General features: G+C 45.1%; 1 protein-coding gene across 2 annotated transcripts in view; it reads right to left on the reverse strand.

Moving 5' to 3' along the window:
- PRKCB (protein kinase C beta) overlaps positions 1-22,338 on the reverse strand; it is a 347,363-nt gene extending 325,025 nt beyond the window's left edge. For both annotated transcript variants that reach the window (XM_037070671.1, XM_037070670.1), the window contains exons 1-2: positions 21,961-22,338; positions 21,005-21,036 (exon numbers count right to left, since the gene is read on the reverse strand). In XM_037070671.1, the coding sequence (XP_036926566.1) occupies positions 21,005-21,036; positions 21,961-22,133 (205 nt within the window). In that variant the 5' untranslated portion in view covers positions 22,134-22,338. The remainder of the gene's footprint in view (positions 1-21,004; positions 21,037-21,960) is intronic.
- Between the last annotated feature and the right edge of the window lie 753 nt (positions 22,339-23,091).

Consider the following 23,091-nt stretch of genomic DNA (forward strand, 5'->3'; position numbering starts at 1 on the left):
AGGGACAAGGCCAGAAGGGGGGTCTGATTGAGGGTAGGAGGTGGGGGTGAGTGGGGTGGCGTAAAGTGGTGGTGAGAAAATGGAGTCAACTGTATTTGAACAAATGATTAAAAAGTTTAAAAATTTTTTAAAAGTCAAAAGAACCATAAAGTCTTTCACCTTATCTATCATATTTAATTTATCTTTATGAGCTTGTGCTTATGCCATTCCTATGGACTTCATTTTTGCTAACACAGCAGGTCACCCTCACTGCATCATCCACGGTGGGTCATTAAATCTAGCCAACTCCAGAATCAACAGAGGACACGATTGTGGGGATAAATATGGGCATAATTTTCACCACACGACTGAAACTCTGTCTCCCCCTGAAACTTTCTCTTAACTATGAGAAACAGGAAGCCCCACACACCTGGCTTTTTGCAATTCTAATACCTTAAAACCTATAGGCTTAATCCTCCCCCAGGGGTGATAATTAACATATTCCATACAGACACTTTACAATCAATCAAGTTAACAACTGAAGCTCTTTTGCACTTACACTTAGGTGTGAAAATAAAGGAAATACTTGAGAGTTGAGAAAGGAACAAGGAATTGAATTTAACAGGAATCCACAGAATCTGGGAGCAATTTGGTCAGGAAGGGGTTCTAAACTCAGAAAAAATTGGATGGAAAGTGAATATAAAGTCTAAAAAGCAGATTTTTTTAGCAACATCCAGTCTTTCATAATCTAGGTGTAAATCCACCTTTCCAGAATCTTTACTCAGCTCCATCTAGCCAGAGGAGCAGAATCTGTTAAAGATAAGACCTATGACAACAGAGGGAAGTAACTGACCAAATGACACACAGTGACCAGCCCCCCAAAAACCCATTCCAATCCACCCCATTTCTTGCATTAAGAGACCTCAGAAGCCCTAGCTAGTCATAAAAAAAATAACCTATCCCAACTAAGAGTGGAGGAATGGAAAAGAAGTCACTGGCCTTATGTTTTACCCCTGAAAAATAGGTTTCTGTTTTAATAACTCTATACTCTTCCTCATTTCCAGCACTTTAATCATAAACTATAAAGATCTCTCCTTTTTTCCTTGTTTACTTGTTTTGTCTGCCTTCAACTAGAATATACGTTACATGAGGAGTATTAGGGGTCCAGGGCAGGCAGCCTCAAGATACCCCACAAGGGCACGTTGATTACTTTGAATTTTTTAGTTATTTGACAAGCAGTGGGTAGTTGATCCTCCCAGGTCTCCCTGAATGCAAGAAATAAATCTCCGTTGTGAAAGATGCCTTCCTTGCTCCAAGGGACTATTACTTCCCTGATCACTAAAGGAAGTAAGCCAGGGTCAAAGAGCCTGGATAAACAAACCTTGTTACCGCTTACTAATTTACTATCCATGCTCAAAATTTACTTAGGTTCCTCACTAAATGAGCCCCAGACCTAAGTTTGTTGGTCCTGCCAATTCTTCACAAATTTGTTTCTTTGGCTGGTTCATCATTTCTCTGAGCATCATTTGTGATCTTCTGTGCACACATATTAAATTGGTTTTTCTCCTGTTAATCTGGTCTCGTGTCACTTTTCTTATTAGTCCACTCACAAGAATTCAAGAAGGGTAGGATAGTAATTTTCCCTCACCACCCACTGACAGAAGCAAAGAATTTCCCTGTTTGTTCACTACTGTATTCCTAGTATATCACATATATAGTAGTAACTCATAAGTATTTTCAACTGAAGGTGTGGATACTTCCAGAAATTCAGCAAGAACCTTAAAACCTGATGATTGTGGGATAAAATAGATCACTGAGCAGAGAGGCGTTAGGAAAAAGAACTGGCTATGACTCTGCTTTGGAGGGGACCACTTCTAATGGTCCTAATGCAAAGGACATAACACAGATCTGATGAGGATTCTTCTCTGTGGCTCTGTGGGCTGTTTAAACATCAGAAATTTCATGGAAGTGGCCCTATAGAGGAGAAATGGAGACCCTCATTACAAACTTTCACAGTCTGACCCTCAGCTTAACTAAAATCTTACCCCATACCCACTAGTGACAAGGCTGGTACAAAAATAAGAGCAGTCACTTCCGCTCTTATTTAAAAAAAAAAAAACAGAGAGAAGAAAAATACTTACTGAACTCTGAACTTCCTCTCTTTTAACCACAACTTACTACTGACTTACTTTGGTAAAATGATTGGCAAATACATAATAATCAGGCACTTCACTTGGTGTTGACAGTTTCTCTCCAAACCCCTGCCTGGAGCATTGCCTCTGTCAGCCTTCCAAGAGCGCCAATCCAGGGATCCCGACAGGAAAGGACAAAGCTGACCTGAGGCTGCCACAAAACTGCCCAGCTCAGCTTTGCGGCTGCCACAGCCCCACTCACAGGACAAGCACTTTCCATGCCAAAATGAAACTGAGCCCAAGCAGGCAGACTATTCAGAGGCACAAATCCACAGTCAGATTTCCTGAAGGGAGCTAAACACTGGGTGCAGCAACCTGAGTGTGGGTCCAGGCACTCCCACCTAATTAGCTCTGTGATGCTGGGGATGTGGCTTCACCTCTCTGGGCAACAGTTTTCCCATATGTTAGAAAGAAAGAAGACTTTTGTTTCTGGTCCAGTCAAGCAAACTCCAACTGGACCCAACCTTTCTGCAGATGACAAAACTCTGAACAAATTTTTTTAAAATTTTGTTTGGTTTGACTGAAAGCACTGGCAAGTAAACAAAATAGGCATATTCTGGAGGCAACACAGGCTGGAACTTGAAAGAAACGGGTAGCCATTGCACAACTTTGACCCAGAAAGCAGTTAGCACTGAGCTGTAGCTAAAACTCCAATACGAAAAGTCAGTCTGCTTGCAGAGTCAGGAGACAGACTTCAGGTTAACCACAGCTGCTGGGAATTGAGGAAGGAATCCAAGAATAGAGAAAGCCAAGGAGGAGGAGCCGCAAATTTTGTATAAACTCTACCCAAGTGTCTAGCTGGCTCTTGAACCCCACATGCATGAGGCAGCCTCAAAGAAAAAATAACCAGAACCAACATCTGAGCTGATGATGCCCAAGACACAACTTATTGTTTAACCAAGCCAATCACTTACCAACACTAAAGTATCAACACTCTTCAGACACACAACAGAACCCAGAGTCCCTACAACATAACACTCAAGATTGTCCTGAGATTACTCAACATATGAAAGAAAAACCAGGAAAATGTGACTCAATCTCAAGAGAAAGTCTAATCAACCAAGGAAAAAAGGGAGGAATAATTCCCACTAGGTCGGAGCAATAATCTGAAATTGTATGAGATGCAATGCATTCAGCTGCACATAATAGAAACCCCATCTTGAAATGGTTTAAGCAGTAAGAGAATTTATTATCTAACAAAGCAAAATTCCCAAAGACAGAGCTATACCAAGGTTAGCTACTCATTGACTCAAGGGCATCATGAAGGACACAGTTCCTCTCCGTCTTTCCACACTGCCATTCACAGCACAGCAGCCTTGTCCCTCATGGTCAAAGTATGGCTGCCACAGTTCCAAGGTATGACATGAGGTGCTTGAAAACAAATGTTTTGTCCTGTGTCCCCTTCTTTCCTGCTCTGTATGTTGTCCTGTGAGAACGTGACTCTTGGCGATTGCCACAGACTTCTTGGCAACAACGACACTTGGAGAATGGCAGAAAACGAATTGCGAAGATCCCCAGTGTTCATGACCCTCTGAAGCCTCTGATTACACTAACCCTAGAACTACCTGAGATAGGGTATGTGGCAAACTGGCTATAACCAATAAGGGATACAAGAACTGTCATGAAGCTAGTTAGACCAACTCCCAACAGATTTATGGCTTAGAACCAGCAGAGACCAGCTCAATCCAACATGACGACTAATTTCACCTTGTGGTAACCCCCATTATACATTCATTGTAAAACATTAGCATACTAAACCACACACCCAGAGCCACCACGGTCACAAAATGGCCAGTGGAGGTCTTCGGAGAAGTCTCCATCCCATTCCTGGAAAAATTCTGATTATTCCTCCCCCTTACTGATTGCTCTACCTCTTAACTAAATAAGCCTCAATAACAGAAGTAACTCCCACTAGGGAGGGACTGCTGTACCACTGGAGCAGCTCCCTCTCTGCCTCACTGCTTCACTAAAAACTCACTTTCACTTTAAACTCTATGCTGGCTCTAAGAATGTTTTGCTGTGCAAAGCCAAGAACCCACACTGTATTGTGGACCTTCCAGTCCCTGGATCCCGGGAATACCTCTATCACACCTACCTCCACACAGCTTGTTACGTGATTCTGTTACTAACAAACAATGCATGTTATCTCAAACAACCACCAGAACTGGAAAGCTAGTAACATTGCTCTGAATAAAAGGCAATCAGAAAAAGCACACAATGAAAATTAAAATTATTACATTCTGACAGCCACATACCCTGATGTTCTTTTATTCTTTTTCTTTGAAAGGGAGATTAGCATGCTTTAGAAAGATACTTAAGATGTAATAGCATGGCATTGAGACAGTCTCCTTAGCCGGAAAAATTAAAAGACAATTGAAGAAAAAGGAAACTACGTGATTCCATGGTGTTTAATGGCATATACCATTAAAATCTTTGAGTGCCACCAGTAATATGTTTTAGATATTTTGAAAAATACAGCCCATACATATTAATAACTCCCAAGTCTTTACCAACATCCCTGCCTTCTCATTATTCCCAATTGCCTTTAGGACACCTACACTTCAATATACCACAGTATCTCAAACTCAACACAGCTCAATGCAGAATTCACAATCTTCAACCCCCAAACTCTCTCCTCTTCTGGAATTTTCTACTGGTCATTACAATATCCTTATTCATTAAGGTACCCAAACAAGACTTCCCTCGATAGCCAACAATACTCATACTACTTTTTTTTGTACCAGTGCCAGGCAGAATGATGCTATGCCCCACACAAACACTACCATATTCGATTTTCACAACTCTGTGACAAAGGTACTGCCCTTATCATTTACTCTTTTTTAAAAATGAGGAAGCTAAGGATAAGAAGTTTGCCTGGGGCTGCAGAATCTGAACCCAGATCTAATTTCTCTTTTTATCCCTACTGCACAAAGCAAACAGAGACCATCAGGCAAAAATTCCTCAACTGGCCTCTAAACTTATTTTAATTCCCACCCATTTTCCCTTCTTTTCCACCACCCTCTCCCCTTTCACCTCCCCTGAATATGTCATCTTTGGTCCTTGCCTTAGTCGACCACATGCTCACTTTTGAATCCTGCAGATCTTTTTTCCTACTCTCAAAGTTCTCCTGCCTTCTCTCTGGCCCCTCCAAATTTCCTCTCCAGGCTTACCATTCAGGAGCCTCATTTACTTCCTGGAAACACGTGTCCCTTCTTTCTATCTTGCTCCTCCCACCTCACTGACACTCTTCCTCACTCTTTTCCTGCTTCTGCTTCTTCAAAACTCCACCCGGAACTTGGGTTCCAGTGCAATCTCCCCACAACCCTGGGAAGCGAGCTACTCCTGGTGTCCTCACCTGCACCACCATCATAGCACATTAACACGCTGTGTTATAAACATTTGATCTATGGGTCTTTCCTGTGAGACTGAGGCATGCTGGAGGGCAGAAACGGGCCTTATTTCCCAATACTTCCCCCTGTACATGACGAGGTAGCCACATATGTTATTTGGACCACACTGTGCTATTTCTTCTTTTATAGTACTCCCCTCTGAGTGGATTTTGAAAATGACACATAAGATGTAAACCACACCTTGACATGCCACCTTCATGCCCCAGGCAAAGGCTAATTAGATCTCCTGGCAGAGTGCCTGAACCATGTGCTTCAGAATCACATGGCCTGGGTTTGTCTCCCTCTTCCAATACTTCTTAGCTTCAACACCTAAAACCAATTCCTTAACATCCCTGAGCATTAGTTCCTTCATGGAGTTAAAACGAGACTTTCCTCCTAGGGGTGCTACAGACATTAAATGAAGTCATGTGTGAAGTGCCCAGCTTGGTCCCTCAATAAATTAAAATGGCATGGTATTATCATGCCATGGACATACCCGCTATATGTGACCCCTTCCTCCCAAAGGCTGCAACAACTTTCATAGTTCTCACACTGTCCTCCCAGCCCAGCAGATCAGACAGACTCAAAGAAATCAGCTAACTGGGGGTCGCAAGACACTGAAAGACTTGAGACCAGAAGCCATTTTTTGAATTCCTTACTCAGGGTTATGAATAAAAATCTACAGATCTGCAAACTCCCTCACTAAATAAAAAATATTTAATGGAAATATTTTCTCCTACTAGGAATTTTCACAGTCAAATAGTCCACTTTCTTCCACTTCTTTGGCAAGCACGCTCTCCTGTCCCCAGATGGCATCATGTACCCCAGAGCCTGTCTGGCTGCTGCGCTGCCCCCTCTGCCAGGGCATCCCCACCATAGTGCTCTGCCTCCCCAACCCTTCAGTGTCTCATTCAGTCAGACCTGAATTCAATCCAGCCTCTGCAGGAGACTTCCACCAAGATGGAGGCATAGGTGGAAACACTGTGCCTTCTCCCACAACCAAGTTTGAATACAACAAAGGTTTGGAGAAACAAAGACACGGCCAAAGGACAGAAAATTGAATTATACGGAAGTCCGACTACATCTAACCTTTCAATGGGGACGGTAAGAGGGGCGGAGCCAGAAGCAAGCAGGGTCGGGCAGGACAGGGCCCCCGACCTAGGCATGCAGGCAGTCTGGAACCAGTCAGGGTGTGGGGCAGACTGACCGCGGTCGCACATTTGCGCACAGTGAGACGGACCACGCAGGCCCCAGGGGGCGAGGGCTGACGGCCCTGGCACACTCGCGTACAGTGGGACAAAACACATGGGCCCGGTGACGGCAGCAGCTGCGGCACCGGTGAGGGCCGAGGCCGGTGGCAGACGGGACGCCATAGTCCCTCTTTGACTCCGCCCCCACATACAGTGTCACAACCCAGTGACTTAGTTGCCCTGCGCTAGTGAACACCTTAGGGCTCCGATCCTGCTACAGAACAGGCACAAACAGCCCAAAAGATGGCACAAGAAGAACTCAAAGTCCCAGAGCCAATAACTCTCAGCGACCGAGAAATTGCCAGCCTCTCCGAAGCACAATTCAAGACACTGTTTATCAGGATGCTAACAGAACTGGTTGATTATAGCCACAAATTAGAGGAACATATGAAGGCTAAACTAATTGAAATGAAGGGAGATGCACAGGAAACCAATAGCGATGGAAAGGAAACTGGGACTCAAATCAATGGAATGGACCAGAAGGAAGAACGAAACATCCAACCAGAAAGGAATGAAGAAATGAGAATTCAAAAAAAATGAGGAGAGGCTTAGGAACCTCCAAGACATCTTTAAACATTCCAACATCCGGATTATAGGGGTACCAGAAGGGGGAAAGAAACAGCCACGAGTGGAAAACTTATTTGAACAAATAATAAAGGAGAACTTCCCCAGTCTGGCAAAGGAAATAGACTTCCAGGAAATCCAGGAAGCTCAGAGAGTGCCAAAGAAGTTGGACCCAAGAAGGAACACACCAAGGCACATCATAATTACATTAGCCAAGACTAAAATGAAGGAGAGAATCCTAGAAGCAGCAAGGGATAAGGGGACAGTCACCTACAAAGGAGTACCCATCAGACTGTCAGCGGATTTCTCAAAAGAGACCTTACAGGCAAGAAGGGGCTGGAAAGAAGTATTCCAAGTCATGAAATCCAAAGACCTACAGCCAAGATTGCTTTATCCAGCAAAGCTTTCATTTAGAATGGAAGGACAGATAAAGTGCTTCTCAGATAAGGTCAAGTTCAAGGAGTTCATCATCACCAAGCCCTTATTATATGAAATGCTAAAGGGACTTAATCTAAGAAAAAGATGATGAAAAATATGAACAGTGAAAGGACAGCAAACTCACAGTTATTAACAACCACAGCTAAAACAAAAGCAAACCAAGAGGACAGCTAGATCAGGAGTGGAACCATAGAAATGAAGAACACATAGAGGGTTAGCAACAGAGGAGTAGGAGGAGGAGAAGGGGGGAGAAGGTACAGAAAATAGCATAGACAGTAGGTAGAAAATAGATAGGGGGGAGGGCAAGAATAGTGGGGGGAATATAGAATCTAAAGAACTTGAGACACATGGTTATAAACTAAGGGGGGAGAATGGTGGGGGAGGGAGTGTGCGGGTGGAGGGGAATGAAGGGGGGGAATAGAACAACTGTAATGGTATAATCAATAAAATATATTTTTTTTAAAATCCAGCCTCTGCAAGTCTCAAGTAAATGCTTTATCGTCGCTAAGCTTATTTCCTTTTTGATGAGTGGGAATAATAATAACAGAAAATCTTAGTGGAGGGTGAAGGTCAAGTGGATGAAGTCTGGAAAATGCCCAGCTCATTACAAGCCCCAAATATTAGCTCTTTATCACTGTCAAAATTATCATATCATCATCATCAATATCAGCATCATCAATCAGTTTCATAGATATACATGACTTTTATACAATCCTGACCTCAGATCTGTGCTTGAATCCTACCTCTATGTAACTTTGGGAAAGTGTCTTAACTCTTTGTGCCTCATTTTCCCAGCATGAAATGGGAATACTAATAGCAGCAACCTCACAGGTTGGGATTGAGTTAATGCATGTAAAGCACTTAGGAGAATGCCAGGCACATAATAAAAACTCTACCACGCTCAGCTCGTCAGACTCAGAAGCATTTAAAAGCTTTCTCTGAAGATGTCCAAGAAATGAAAAATTCCCTGGCCTGAACTTCCAATTAGCAGAGATCCCCCCGGGGACTAGAGAAGAACATACACATATACTCAAGCAGGGATACATGTAGCTCTGATTTCATTTTTTTCTTGATTTTGACTTTCTTGTCCCATCTGAAGATCCCTGGATGCACTGTGGCCCTTGGGCCCCAAATCAGAGAAGGCCGAAAGAAACACAGTGAGGCCAGCTGCCACTTGGGCACCCACCTACTAGGGAAACCAGAGAATATAAACACACAATCGCAGCCCTTAGAAGTGCCAGCAGGAGGCTGCCCTCAGCAGAGTGCAACCAACAGGACAAAACTCCCCCCCCCCTGCTGTTCCCACCTCTCCCAGTGGCTCTGTGCAGACCCTTAACACCTCCTCCTCCCTCCCTCCCTCCCTCTGTGCTGATTCTGTCCACAAAACACTTCTTTCTCAACCCACATTATCCCCCAACATAACGAGCTCATTCTCTCTGCAGGAGTGGGACAGCTCTCTCCTGCCACTTGACACAGCACTCAACACTTACCCAAGTGACAGGTCAGTCCACCAAAGCCAACAATCCCACTTAAACACTCTTATCCCACACTTAGAATTTTATTTGGAAAAATAACAGTTGTTCATTGTTGTTCTGGTAAAGATCAAAGGGTACAAGCAAAATAATCTTGGGATGTTGTGATGGAGTAAGAATAAAACAACTAACAGTAAGGAATTTAAAACAATGCATTTATACCACTTCTAAAAATAAATGAAGCCTTGACAGTCTGCAGGCCAATTTCATGAGCCTCCAGTACCTCTTGTCCATACTTTCCACAAAGATTTTCAAAATGTGCTGACCATGACCCACAGTGAAAAACGCATTTTACATGTAACCCAATTCACACATGCCTAGGTGTGCATACATGAAAGCAAGTTTTATGCAACAATACTTACACCTCCTGAGTCTGATGCATTCCTAATATCTCCCATTCTGTTTTTTCATGGTGGTCATCACCTACTAACTTGACTTCATGACTCTTTAATGAATGATGATTCACAGTTTAAAAAACACATGTAGAGGAATTTAAGAAAATCCATCCCAGAGAGGAGCTGCAATAAATTGTAAGGATTAAGGGTAACAAAGGCATTAAAATCATGGAGTCCACATTTAGAATACAGGTTGGAATCTCCTGTGACTCAGAAGAATGTGGTCTAAGGGAAGTAAGGTGGTATGATCTCCCTCCTGGTCGCTGGATGACCTTGGACAACCCATTCCCATGTCCTTAGGCCTACTTGGATTAAGGCTTTCTATGAATGGTATTCTAGTTCTGGCAAGATACAGCCTCTGAATATAGATGGCATCTAATCTGCTCTGTGAAGGAACCAACGAAGCTCCACAGGCCTACTAATGGTTGAGGAAATATAGTTTGGAATGTACCTCTAAGAGAGACCTGGAGGCAAGCAATGGACCTCATGCTGCTTCCCCAAGATGCCCCTCACACCTGCAGAGCCAGGATACTCACCCTTAGCATCTGGGAGCATTGAAAGCCAACATCTCACAGCTGCATCCTGGGAGCCCACCCTTGAAGAAGAAAGTGACTTACCCAAGGTAATGCCACCTTTCCAAGAGCAGCCCACTTGGTGTAGGTTCCCACTGTCCAAATTCCAAAGGCCATGCAAGAGCCAGCCACAGGATTGGCTGTGGCCTCTATTCCAACTATTGCACCACAATTCAACCTCTCCCTCTCCCTGCTAACCCCAATCCCTTATAGGTATTGTTCTCAAGAGCTACTCCCCCAATAAACCACCTGTGTGCAAATCTTCATCTTCTAAAGACAAAGTACCAATGACAATGGTCAGAGAAATGGGCAAGAACTAAGCAAGAATGGTGCCTTTAGGATGTTTTTTGAGGATAATTTTAAGAAATTGTTCTCTCAGGACTCACATTTAATGATCAATCACATGTCTTTTGCCTGCCCCATCTCATTCAGTCCACATGGCACCCAAGGAGGTAGGTTCTGTGTGACTACCCTCATTCCGCAAAGGAGGAAACTGAAGGTTAAAGAAGGTTAAGAAAAGTGTCCAAGATCTCACATGTGATCATTGCAGGAGATGAGGTCTGAACTCACGCCCTTGACCTCATTCTTCTCCACCACAGCTCTGTAATCATACATTTGCTACAGTGGATTACACAGATTTACCCACATGTCTCTCTCTTCTTCAGATGCCTCCCTCCTCAAAGGCAGAAACCTTGTGCTCTGAATCTCAAGTTCTTGGTAGAGTTCCAAGTGCACGGCAAAACGCAGTGGTAGTAATGGTAATAATGCTTGTAGTGTTCAGTAGCAGTGATGGAAGTGTTGGTGAAAGTGCTCAGTGGTAATGCTGGAAGTGTTTTATATGAACTAAGCCCCCCACTGTGCCCTTTATACAGCATCTCAATTTACCCTGCCACTCCCCTATGAGGCAGGTCCCCCTGATAGGCTTAAGTGGTGAGCATAGACTTAGGAGCTGCCATAGATTCAAGGGCAGTTTCAGAGTGGCACACTCTACCTCAGTATGTTTTAAAGAACTAAGCAGTCAGGAGGGCCTCACTGAAATTGGCCTGGTCAGTTCCCAAAAATGCCACACATAATTTGCAGCTTCTCCCATCCCAGGGAAAGAGTGTGTTCCCCTTTGTTTTTTCATTTCTGGGAAGGCTTGTGGTCTACTCTCACCAATAGAATATGGCAGAAGTGACACTGTACAAGCCCCAGCTGCAAGAGGCCCTACAGCCTCTGGGGGCCTCTTGCACTGGGGAATGCATTCACCACCATGAGGCCAAGCTCAGGATAGCCTGCCAGAAGGTGGGCTGCCACCTGGAGAAAGGCCCCAGTTGTTCCAGGCACCCTCACTGAGCCGCCAGATACGTAAGCCTGGCCAAAAATAGCCAACCACTGCCTAGACCAGAAGGACCACTGCTGAGTCCATCCCAAATTACTGACTCACAAAACTGGAGCTAAATAAAATGGTGGTTATTTTAAGCCACTAAGATTTGAGGGGGTTTGTTATACAACAATAGATACCTGGGCTGTTAAGCGTCCAGTCAAATATCCAAAAGTAGAACCATGAAAGGATTCTTCTATCAGAGAGATGACAAATGAGCAAAAGGAAAGAACTAACTGAGTGATCCTATCACTGATTCAAAAAGAAGTGTTTACGATGTGCACCAGCAAGCAGAAGAGATGAGAATTCTAACTGGTTGAAAACTGGAAATTCTGACAAGAACCAGATTGTTCTCATTGCAAAAGCAAGAAGAGAGCCTCTTTATTTCTTTCTTACTAATACAAACAGACCATCCTCTCTCTGAAACATACCATCATATGTTTGATAAGATAAAGGGGTCTAGAGTTTCACATCTCAGTTCTCCTGAAGTCAAGTGAAAGATAAAATTGAATACAACACCACAAAGGAAGTAAAAGAAAACCATGGCTTTGGGGACTGGAGCAAGGTTTACTGGGTTTACTAATGCCTGTTTTCTTTTCTTCCTGGACACAGGGCTGGTAGACATATCCCAGGACCTCTTGATGTTGACATGGCTATGTGCAGTTGTTGCCAAAGAACGTGAGCTGAATACACATCTCTCCATGCCATAGCGGTTGTGAGATAAATGTGCTTCTTCATGTTCCCTTCCCCCACCCCCAGCAGCCTGATGGAGAAGAACCTAGATACCTGCGTAGAAGACCCACCTGACCAGGGTCACCTGCAAGAGTCTGGGAGAAATAAATTCCCAGACTCTTGCAGGTGCAGTGAGGGAGAAATAAATTCCTTTCTGCCCAGCCACAGAGTTGTCAGGACTTACCTGTTACAACAGCTTTCATGGATTCTTCCTAATACCTTAACTAATACAGAACTTTTAAAATGCAAGCCCTTAAACATAGCTTACGAGCTGAAGTTTTCCAGGTATTAACAGAGCTTAATTATTGGGTGGGGGAAGTGTCACAATGCCCTGGCTTTCTTGTTCTACAGTTTCCAACTGATGAGCAAAACTTGAATAGGAAGCAGATGCCCCCCAAGAAGGCACACAGCATTATCCCTCAATGGGTGACTCCAGATGGATTTCACTTCTGTGTGCAAAATGAAAACCCCAACTGACATTCCTCAGATTCAGCCTCAGTGATTTAAAACTCTGTGCTTTTAAAATATTTTTGTTAAGTATAATATACATAACAGAAATGTGGGCACAGTATAAAACTCAATGAACTTTTATAGTCTGAATACACCATGGAACCAGCACCCCAGCCAAGAAAAATAACATGACCACCACCCAGGAGCCCCTCTTAGTCTCCACCAGTCCCCCTGAGAGTTATCACTGTCCTAAACACTATCACCTATGTGATTTTCACCAGTTCCTGAACTTCAAGTGCATGCAATCATACAGAATGTACTTTTTTGTGTCTGCCATTTTTAGCTCACATTGTTCGGGAGTCATCTAAGCAGTGTACCTTGTTCATTTCCATTGCTGTGGACCCACTACTCCATTGCTGGTGGGTGCTTAGGTAGCTTCAGTTTATATGATGTTAAAGAAAATTCTTTTCACTCCAGTCCACCCGGATCCATGACGAACGAAGGCAGGGACTTCAGGAGAGAAAGTGTTGATCTTCACAGAGAAATTGGACAGAGCCTGAGAGTCTGTCCTGAGTTAAAACTGCAGTGTTCACGTTCTTCTGAAAATCACTCCCCAACAGGCTCTCATGAGGGCAAATTTTTATGTCTTTTTTTAAATTTTATTTATATTTTTTAGAGAGAGAGGAAGGGAGGGAGAAAGGGAGAGAAACATTAATGTGTGTTTGCCTCTCACGTGGCCCCCACTGGGGGACCTGGCCTGCACCCCAGGCATGTGCCCCAACTGGGAATCGAACCGTGATCCCTTGGTTCGCAGCCCACGCTCAATCCACTGAGCCACACCAGCCAGGGCATATTTGGTCAGAGCTTATAAACCAGAAAGTGATACACTCTTTATAAAAATCACAGATAAAGCTATCATAAAACTAGTACCAAAACCTAAATCAAATTACTTCCCCCGTTGAGTCATTTCTCCCCTATACTTTCATTAATATACAACTATTTTAAAGCACATACTATGAACCAAGTGTGGAGCTAGGTACCCCAGAAACAATAGGAAATTAGAAAGATGTAGTCCCTACTCCCATGAGACGTACACTTTGGTGGAGAAGACAGATACTAAACACTCAAATAATTATACAAGTAGAAAATGTAAAAATAATAAGGGGTTATGAGATTGTACAAAGGGGGAACATGATTTGGCAGATCAGGGAAGGTGTCTTTGAAGAAGTTCTGAGTTAAGTTCTGAAAGGTAAGTAGGAGGCGAGCAGGGGAGGAGGACAAGGAGTGATTCAAGCTGAAGACAGAGCATACTCGGAGTCCTGCAGTGGGCAGAGATGCATCATAATTGAGGAAGACCAGGTGGTCTTCAACTAGAAGATTAAAAGTGATTAGAAGGGTGATACAAGGGGAGGCACATGAGAGCCCAGATCGGCAAAGACTTATAACTTGTGTTATGGATTTTGGATTTAATTCTGGGAAGAACAAAAAGCCAGCCACCTGGATATCTTCTTAAAACAGAAGGTCTCTTACCACTCCATGTGCTAATCCTGCTTCTTCAAGTGCAATCTTTGGCCCAGATAGAATTATCAATACCTCCAAGCATACATTTTGTCACAAACAAAATAATTCAGGTAACTATCAAAATTGTATAGTTTGCCTAAACTACAAAAATGATTCCCATCTTCAGGGAGAGAATGAAGGCCTTAAATTAGAGGGCTTTCCTACCATCACAGTAAGACAAGAGATGCCCTGCCAACCTCTCTCTTCACCTTCACCCACACTACTTGCCAACTTCTTCTTCAATCTAAAAGAACTGTCCTGGCTGGTGTGGCTCAGTGGATTAAGCGCAGGTCTGGGAACCAGATGATCACGGTTCAATTCCCAGTCAGGCCATATGCCTGGGTTGCAGGCCAGTTCCCAGGGGGAGACACATGAGAGGCAGCCATACACTGATATTTCTCTCCCTCTCTCCTTCCCTTCCCCTCTAAAAATAAGTGAATAAAATCTTTTAAAAAAAGAACCCATAAACATTCTTTCCAAAGGGTGAAGAATTTAAAATGTTAAATTTAAAAGATGAAATAGTCAGAAATCTATTTAAGATGAAATGCCATCAACGTCTTTTCTTTTTTTTTAATTGACATTTTTATTTTCTTTTTTTTAAAGATTTTATTTATTTATTTATCTTTAGAGGGGAAGGAGAGAGGAAGAGAAACATCAATGTATGGTTGCCTTTCATGCATCCCCTGCTGGGAGTTGGCCTGCAGGGAACCTACCTGCAACCCAGGCATGTGCCCTGACTGGGAATCAAACTACGATCCTCTGGTTCGCAGACCTGTGCTCAATCCACTGAGCTACACCAGCCAGGGCCATCAACGTCTTTTGAAAACGAGGCAGCAGATGGGGCAGTCACATATTTCAATTCAGCTTTCTGACATTTCTCACACATTAAAGCATCAAACACCAGGAAACGATTGCATGGAAAGCATTGCGCTCTTTCAGTTCAAATCACCAGTGAACTCCTAGACAGGCACTCCTCCCTCAGAGCCACGATAAGGTGCACCCAACAATCCTGACCATGATATGTAAGCACACTCATTCTTGCATCATGTCCTTGATTCACAAGCATTCCTCTTGCTTCCTCAACAAGATTATCGACTCGGTAAGGGCAAGGCAGTGCCCAGCCCTAGAAGTAATGGAAATAGAAGCTGTTTATCAAGTACTCCCTCTAAGTCAGGTGCTAAGGAAACACTTGACCCTATAAAGGAAATACTTTATTATTATCACTTACCTCTGAAGACACAAAGCTCAGAGAGTTTAAGTAACATGATTGAGGTCCCATAACAAGAAGCCAAAATCTAAACCAATGCCTTTTTCTCTCCAAACCAAAAATCCTTCCCCAGCATTGCAGCACATGCTCAAAACCATGGACTGGATCCATGACAGCAGCAGAGAGGGAGCAAAGGAGGGGAGGATGCTTTCAAAGGAAAAAGAAGTCCCATGGTCTTCTGCATCTAAGGATGCTCTGAAAAGAGATACCCTTATTGTCAGAACCATAAAAACAACCCAGTAACCACCTCCCAAAATAGAACCATCAACAATATGACTGACAGGAAAATCCAAATGTCTCTTTAGTGTATGAAAATATGGCTTTTTAATATATTAAAAAGTCAAACCATCCAACACAAAGTCCAAAAGCCTCTGTCTTCTATCCACATAGAACCCCCAGGACACCCTCAGAATAAGCCAAAAGGTGAGTGGAGTTCCACTCACAGGTCTCTGGGATCTGCTTCTAGAAGGGAGAGAAGTAGAATTATTAAAGAAGTACCATGCCCTGGCTGGAGTAGCTCAGTGGATTGAGCGCGGTTCTGCGCACCAGATGATCGAGGTTCGATTCCCAGTCAGGGCACATGCCTGGGTTACAAGCCAGTTCCCAGTGGGGGACACACAAGAGGCAACCATACATTGATATTTCTCTCCCTCTCTCCTTCCCTTCCCCTCTAAAAAAAATAAATGAATAAAATATATTTTTTTAAAAAGATGTACCAATAACATGCAACGTCATGTGGTGACTGCATGCATGCACACACACGTGCATACATGCCCTCTTTAGGATTTTACTGAGAAAATTCAACCTGGCTTGCAGCATATCATATAAGTTCATACAAAAAACAACACCAAAAATAAAAGATTAACTTTTGATTAATCTTGAATGGATGTTTTTAAAAAAGTGTATATTCTAATCTGCATATGTTAACTACAGACAAAAATGACTTGGATTCTATAGGGCAGATGTTGATGAACAGCAATGGTTGGGTTCATGCAATATTTGGAGGTTTTTAAGAATAATTTCTATTAGAAAACTTAAAAACATCTTTTCTAGTCTACACAGAAAAGGCAAGAGCTGGTTTACTCATAATCATCAATGTCTTCATAGTCATAAAGTTAGCGCACTGGGTTTTTCTACAGAGTCCATGGGAAGCTAGATCTTTCTCACAAGGCCGGGGGTGAGAAAAGACACTTAAGAAGCCTGGCTGTCTGGGCCCAGGCACTGAGCTGTGCACTCCCTGGTGTCACCCAAAGCCTATGAAGAAACATACCTGAGAAGAAAACCCATCTACATACACAAAAGAGGCACAGTCATTTAATGAGTTCCAGAATTAACTGTGTTCCATGGTTTCCTGCAGCTAATTAAGTAATAATGATCATCTCACTTGGAGTCATTGCCACTTAGGGTCAATATTTCTCTTGCATCACCTCAGAACTCCTCACCATAACCCTATAAGGTAGGTATTACTAGCCTCACATTACAGATAAGAAAACTGAGGCCCCTACAGGCAGATGACTTGCCCAAGGCCACACAATAAGTAGGTAGCACAGCAGAGATTCAACCCAGTTCCATCTCACTCCAACCCCATGCTACCATTACTGAATCTTGAATCTCTATATTTTATTACCTCCTTATTTCTACTGAAGTGACTGCCTTTTTAGGTCTTCTTGTTTTTTTAACCCTCACCCAAGGACATTTCTTTTTCATTGCTTTGAGAGACAGAGAAAGAGAGAAGCATCTATGTGAGAGAGGAACATTGATTGGCTGCTTTCTCATATGCATCCTGATCGGGGACACCACTCACAGCCTTTTGGACTATGCGACAACACTCTACCTAACTGAGCCACACCAGCCAGGGCTGAAGTGACGTCCTTTAAAAACAAATTCCCTCTTCTCCAAAGTGCAAAAATTTATTGGAGTAAGAGTCTAATTCCACCCAACAGCTCATCTTAATTACAATGAAGTACAAATGTAGCTTCTAGGCTCCTCTAAAGAATGCCCTAGAGAGAACTCTGCTTTGTTTATCTGAAGGGTCCCACTTCTACTCCAGAAATGAAACACATTCATAGTAAAGATTCTGAGCCCCAGTCCTGTCACCAGAAACACCCTTAAATTATGTTTAAGGGAGAAATTACGTGGCAGTCTATCCAAAATTTTATCCTCTCATGGTACAAAAGCAAGAAAATCTGTTCTTAAGCTTCCCTGAAAATGCAGAAATCCATAACTTCCATTGGTTAATGGACTTGGCATCCATCTTCTCACCCCATCCCAGCATCCCCAGTTTCCATAACAGCACAATGGAGCATAGAGGTTTCAGGAGTTTCCTTGCCTTATGATTATCCTACACACACCCCAGCCAAAAACAAGAGACTATATCCTCTCTCCCCTTCTACTTTTGAAATGGAATGGCCCACTCACATACACACCCTTGCTTTTAGCAGGGAACATGGCTACTTACTCCTCTGCAGCATGAGGTGGATACGTCATTAAGTTCTAGCTAAAAGCACAGAGGCAGAAGTATCTTATGGCAACTTCCATGGTGACCATGCCTTTCTTTACCCTTTCCAGCTGACTAAAATTGGATGTGATGACTGGATAGTCTAGCATCTGCTTGTACCATGAGATCACTGTCAGTCCTGAGATGGCGGAGAGGAAAACTGAAAGTAACCTAGGGCCCTGGGCTCTGGTCTCCTGACTTCAGAACAAACTCTCCTGACTCTCTCCTAAGTTAGGGTGAGAATAAAATTGTATGTTTTTTCTATAAATTGTCGATCCCATTTTAATTAGGTTGACTTTGAAAGAAAACACATGGAACTGAAAAATACTCAGATAAGGAACTCCTCTATAGTTTGCAAAGTTAGTCCCAGGTAACTCTGAGCATATCTGAGAATAATCTTCCTCCTTCCTGGATGTCCCCATCCTAAGCATCTCAATTTCATGGGCTGCCAATTGGCCCTAGCCCCTCTCTGGCTTCTTCTGTCTCCAGCCCAAATGAAATACACTGCCAAAATAGTGACACAAGGCCACCAGATGCTCACACCTGCATTCTGATGCTCACGTGGCATGCTGGTCCCATAACAAAGCAACCCCTGCAGAGCCAGTCTTCTCTCACACCAGCTGCCCCACCATTGGGGTCATTTGGGAACAACCATAAAAGCTGACATTTTCCAACTGCTTACTATGTCTAAGCTCTACTTCAAGTGTCTTATGTATTGTAACTATTTTGAGTAGCAACTTTTTAAGGTAGATACTGTTATTGGGCTCATTTTGTAGATGAAGAACCCGAGGTACAAATAGGCTAAATAACATGGTTGGGATTCAAACTCAGCAACTTTTTAAGGTAGATACTGTTATTGGACTCATTCTGTAGATGAAGAACCCGAGGAACAAATAGGCTAAATAACATGGTTGGGATTCAAATTCACAGTGACCTGCCTGACAGACAGCCTGTGCGCATGCCCATTACCCTATGCTGCTTCTGAGGGAGAGGACAAAAAACGGGCAATGAAAATAAAAAATAGGCACTCTTACTCAAAAACAGCCATATTTCATTAGAAACCTTAATTTTCCTTCACTCTCACCACACCAGAAACTTCCATTTTATCCTGCTTCAGATGTGTCATCACCTGCACATTCTAAAGTGACCTTCCCAATGATTAATAACTACAGAGCAGGCAGGACAGGATAGTAGCAGTAAAAATGTTCCAAAGTCACCCATGACCTCAGCATGAGACAAAGACAGAAACCAACTCATGGAAATGAACAGTAACCCCAAAGATCTTCTACGCATTCTGGCACCAACACACCATGGGTATTTTGCTTGAGGGGTCAAAGTTCTAGGAAACAACCCAACTGCATGGTTGATGTTTGCACCAGTACCTCAGTGTTGGGATTGAGGAAGTCCTCAAGTGCAGTGTGTGAAACTGGAGGTTTCAGTCTTGTCAGAGAGGCTTGGTGGGTCTACAAGGGTTGGGGCTGAGCTGGCCATGCCCCAGATCCCAGGGGAGAGGACACAGGAGTCTCAGAAGACAGCATTCTGTGCAACTGTGAATGCCACTCACTTTACTTTTTCCTGGAGGGTGGAGGTGCTACAACAGAACTGTCAATCAGAGCTAAGTCACATCTCTGGCTCTTTAACACTTAAATGCTTTCTTCTCCTGGTGTAAAACCAGCTCACCAGGGCAGTGAATGTGCCCCTAAAACACACCTCAGAAATGTGACATTCCTCATCGAATTCAACCAACCTAGCCTAAAATTTGGGAGAGGAGGGTTGTCCTTCCAAACCAGAAGTTACCAACTCAAATGCCTGCAGAGGCCAGCAATGGCTGAAGCCTGCATGGTTGATGGAGACAAAGTGGTGAGTGTACAACCCTCTGTGCAAACAGCCACTATCACCTCCAAATGACTGTTCTAACTAGAAAGTAGGGCCAATTCTCAGCCTACTTGAAGGTGGAAATTCAGACATGTATGTGAAATCTCCCAGTTCCAAAATGTTCACACTAAATTTTAAAAATGTGGGGTGGGGGCAGCAGGGGGGCATAGCAGGGCTAAATGGGAATGAAAAAATACAATAACAATTTTTAAATAAAAAAAATAAATTCTAAAACATATTTGACACCCTAGGGGCTCAACACAGCAACAGGTGATTTGGCCCTGGAGAGCAAATTTGCAGCCAGAGACCACTGAGGCCACCTGGTACACGATTAAAAGACACGGTCAGGTTGGGCCTCCTTAGCTTGGATCAAGGATCTCATACCGGATGCAAGGACCCACTTGGAGCCCTTCCATATCTAGCCAGAAGATAGAAAAGGCAACTTAAACCAAGATCTGAGAGGCATCCCATCTGGAACCACCTCTTTCAGGAGACCCAGAGGACAATCGCCATCACCATTCTATGGGACTACATCTGCAGAGGTGGCAGCGACCTGCAGAGACTTCTGTGTGGGAGGAAAAAAGGCAGAACCTCACTCTGTCAGATGAGGAAGGGCAAGTGGGCCACAATTAGGGAGGAGGGGTCCTCCAGGCAGGGTAGGTTCAAGAAACTCACTTTAAATCTTCTGGTACTGAGAAGGAAGAAGGGGGGGTGGGTACACTCCTTTGCAGGTAAGGCCTCCCAGCACCACTGGCCTTTCCTGATGGAACATCACCTGCTACATATAAATATGCCCATTAAAAGGACCCTTCCGTGGTGATGAACCCTGGCTTGGGAAGTCTCTCTGAAAAACGTGATTCCTTCACTCTCTGCCTAACTAAGTCATTTCTAGAAAGTCCTTTTCACAATCTCTTCTTTAAAAAAGCATCCCCAGAGCCCCACAGCCTACCTTGGCACTGGAATCCTTGCTTCCCGAAGCCCCTGCAAAGGCAGAAGGAAGCAAATCAGGCAGCTGAAGGAACCCAGCCACCAAGGTCACCCCCCTTTCCCCTGCCCCTCTACCCCAGGTGCAATCTCCCAACCACAGACCAGTGCCCCGAGTCTTCCGCCTTTGAAGGAGACACGGAGGGGGGAGGGGAGCTCGATGGTATCCTCCACCTCCCCTCAGAAAGCAGAAGACAGGAGGCTGCGACCACCAGGTGGCGTTTCCATGGTGGGGCGGAGGAAGCGGAGGGTAGGCGGGAGATCTGCTCCCAGAGATACCCGAGTACCTCGGGAAAAGAGAAGAGATAAAGGCACGAGGAACGCGAAGATGAGAGTCCCCGCGTTGGCGGTGTTCCCAGTGGCCCTGGGAAGGGAAAATGGGCTCCCCATAACTAAAAGGGCAGCGGGGAGAAAGTAGCCCGCAGGGATGAGAGGGGGAGGTCTAGGAAGTGGAAAGGGGAACCCAGGCCCTTGGGGACACGCAAGGCAACGAGAGATAGCACAGGGAGCAGCCCCAGGCTGGAGACACCGGAGAAGGAAAGGATGCCCCAAGCCAGCAGGGAGATAGAGGCTGCTCAGGGCTCTATCTTGCCCCGGAAAGGAGGGGTGGAGGTGCAGCCCGGAAGGAGGCAACGGGATAGGGAACCCAGGGCGAGAGGGCAATCCCGCGAAGGAACAGACCCCAAGCTCTGAGCGGCCCCCGGGCGCTCCGGAGGCAGCAGGGAGAGGGCAGCAGGCGCCCGGCGGCCGGCCGTCTGGAGCCCGGGCAGAGGCTGGCCACCGGGGAGTCCTGGCCAGAGGGTGAAAGTGGGATAACCGGGACACAGGGTCGGCTGGGCTGCTTGTCCCTCCGGGGTCGCAGGGGGTCCCCATGCGCGGTGCTGCCCTCGGACCGAGAAGGCGCCCTGCGCGCGCCCTCACCAGATGAAGTCGGTGCAGTGGCTGCAGAAGGTGGGTTGCTTGAAGAAGCGGGCGGTGAATTTGTGGTTCTTCACCTCGTGCACGTTCTTCTGCCGAAGGGCGCCTTTGCGGGCGAAGCGCACGGTGCTCTCCTCGCCCTCGGCCGGCGGCGGCCCCGCAGCCGGGTCAGCCATCTTGCGCGCGGGGCGCGGGAGCCCACGATGGATAGCCCGGGGCGTGGGGCTCCGGCTGCGGCTGGGAGTTGCGGGGAAGGCGGCCGCTGCTGCCGCGGGGCCGGGGCGCGTCCCTGCGCCGCTCTGGCTGCCTAGCGCGCCTAGCTGCGGCTGTCACTCGCCCAGCTGCCACCACTCGTCCAGCTGCGCTCGGCACCGCTGGCCCCAGCTGCGGGGGGTGGGAGGAGGAGCCCAGGGATGGCACGCCCCCTCATTTGCATCGCACGCAGGCCCCGCCCCGCTAGCTGCTTTACATATTGTCACCCTGGGGCTGCGGGCCACTGGGGGAAGCTTTCACAGCTGCAGCTCTGCGGTTTTCAGACTCCAGCCTTGCCCCAAACTCATCCTAGGCCCCGGGTGGAATTAAGGAGATGAGTACCTTGGGCACTACCAGCGGAGAGAAAGCGCGGAAGGACTGAAGGCTGCTGGGAACGGGGGTGGGTAGGGGAGATGCGACGGATTCCACCCCAACCTCTTAAGAGACAGGTATGCATCCTCCTACCCACACTCCCTATCCATCCCTTTGGTCATTCTGCACGCGTCTCCCAGGGGGATAGGTTCCCGCTGTCACTCATTTCTGGAAGGCCTGTGGCTCAACACTCACCTACACGTACTGCAGAGGTCGGGGAGGGGCAATCTTTGGAGAAAAAATTAGATAGATAGATAGATACACACACACACACACACACACACACACACACACACATCTTCACCACAGAGAGAATTCTTGGCTTTGTTTAGCAAATTAGAAGAGAACTCCCTACCCTCTGTGCATCCCCTCCACAAAGAGACTCAGTTTCCTCAACAGTAAAATGGGCTAATGGGGGAGGGAGATCTAGTCGGTATTTCCTCAATATCATTTATTCCTGACCTATCTTCATAAATGCTGGTTATATTTGTGCACTATCTGAAAAAAATC

The sequence above is a fragment of the Sturnira hondurensis genome, unplaced genomic scaffold (genome assembly GCF_014824575.4).
Source record: "Sturnira hondurensis isolate 20B ecotype Veracruz unplaced genomic scaffold, ASM1482457v3 Scaffold0018877, whole genome shotgun sequence".
NCBI lineage: Eukaryota > Metazoa > Chordata > Mammalia > Chiroptera > Phyllostomidae > Sturnira > Sturnira hondurensis.